The sequence below is a fragment of the Nematolebias whitei genome, chromosome 14, assembly GCF_014905685.2.
Source record: "Nematolebias whitei isolate Nwh7 chromosome 14, NemWhi1, whole genome shotgun sequence".
In the NCBI taxonomy this organism is placed as follows: Eukaryota; Metazoa; Chordata; class Actinopteri; order Cyprinodontiformes; family Rivulidae; genus Nematolebias; species Nematolebias whitei.
Window position 1 is genome coordinate 23,442,433 of NC_056511.1, and position 1,867 is coordinate 23,444,299.

The 1,867-nt window shown below is 40.1% G+C and overlaps 1 protein-coding gene across 2 annotated transcripts in view; it reads left to right on the top strand.

Moving 5' to 3' along the window:
- The window catches only part of ppp3ca (protein phosphatase 3, catalytic subunit, alpha isozyme), a 47,196-nt gene that overhangs the window by 24,507 nt on the left and 20,822 nt on the right, over positions 1-1,867 (top strand). For both annotated transcript variants that reach the window (XM_037688012.1, XM_037688013.1), the window contains exons 7-8: positions 704-781; positions 893-987. In XM_037688012.1, the coding sequence (XP_037543940.1) occupies positions 704-781; positions 893-987 (173 nt within the window). The remainder of the gene's footprint in view (positions 1-703; positions 782-892; positions 988-1,867) is intronic.

Consider the following 1,867-nt stretch of genomic DNA (forward strand, 5'->3'; position numbering starts at 1 on the left):
TATATACCAACCACCCTGATCATTTAAGGAAACTATGCTTTGCAATTTTTCATTTTGTTTAAAAGTATATATTTCTCAAATGATTGGAGTGGCTGAAGATTAATCTATGGGGGCCAAGGCCACCAATGGCCACCCCCTGGCTCCACCATTGCACCTACCTCCACTCTGCAGGATCCGTCACTCTGCTCTGCCTCGGACAAGAAGAAAATAAACTCCCTCTGTTCTCCACGGTGTAACTCCTCCTCACTTGAATATAAAAACATTTAGGTTTACTGGCATTCTCTGTTCAGTATCAGTCCAGAAAAACACTCATCTCCAGAACTACAAACTTTCACTATTCAAATTCCTCAGTGATGGGGGCCATTGACATTGTTGTAGCTTAAGGGCTTTGTTTTCTGTCAGAGCTGGGGGGCAGGAAGTTCTGCTCCATGTCTTTTTTTTTTTTTTTCTTGCTTCAGGTACAGGTTTGATTTTCACAGCCTTGCATCACCCCCTGCTCGGAGTTTCTGCATAAATGAACGAGTGATAAAAGTGTCTGTTTAATCTATTGTCTAGCCATAAAACCAGTGACCTACTGTTTTAAACTTAATCTCACATTTTAGCTTTTGTTGCTTTTAGTTCTTCGAAATCTGCTTTTGTAGCTTCGAGTAAATGTTCACATTTCCCTTCAATGCTCTTTTTGTTTGTTTGAACTCTTTCGCAGTTATCCAGCTGTCTGCGAGTTCCTGCAGAGCAATAATTTATTATCCATCATCCGAGCACACGAAGCGCAAGATGCCGGGTATGTCTCAGCTTCAGCTCAAAAGAGGAAACGCTCACTTGCTGACTCAAATAAATATACGTAAACCGTTTTTTTCTGTTGTTGTTTTCTGCCTTTGGACCACACTTGAAGCTACCGGATGTACCGTAAGAGTCAGACCACTGGGTTCCCATCCCTCATCACCATCTTCTCAGCGCCTAACTACCTGGATGTTTACAATAACAAAGGTCAGCAATCTGTTCTTGTTGTTTTAGGCTTTCTTATTGACTTTGGAATCACAAAATCAAGGTCAAGGTTCTTTATTGTCATTCGTTCACATGTGGTACATGAGGTGGAAGGAAATTGTGTACACAGGGTCCCAGTTACATCCAGCAAAAGTGTAAATTGTAAAAGAAAACAATAATAAAGATCTAAGATATAAGCTAAGAAAAATGCTAAACTAAGAATACACTAAACACGTAATAGTGTAAAAACAACAATACACCGAACAACAGCAGCATGAACATGAGTCTGTGTGAGCAGATGACATGATCTTGTAAGTCAGATCTTGTACAATGTTATTATCGCCCCCTGCCGAAGGCCTAAAGTCAAGCCAAGACTCAAAAATGGCAACAACTCAGCCATTTTGAACTCATTTTTAAACTTGGTCTTTTTCCACACAAACTCTGAGCACTAGATGATCACCTGACATTTGTTTTTAAAACTTTGCCATTAGCTAATACAGTAGTCCCTTGCTACTTCACGGTTCGTTTCTCGCAGACTCACTCTATCGTGGTTTTTCAAAATAAGATTGGACATGACACACAGTTGGCTGATTGATGGATGGGCCTCACGATCGGCAGGTAATTTTTATTTAAAATAAATCATTTAAAATTTTTTAGCACCTGCTGCACATTTGTGCAGAGCACACTGCAGAAGAAACTTCCTCCTGCAGCTCCTCCTCCAAGTGGGCGTGGCCAAGAGTGCAGAGTACAGCCATGGCAGAGAGCTGAGTTCATGACATGCTTTGCTCTTTTAGAGCGTTTAGAGTTTAGAAACATTGTTTAGAATATTGCAAGAGTATGGGAAGGGTTTAAAATGCCTATATATATATATATATATATATAT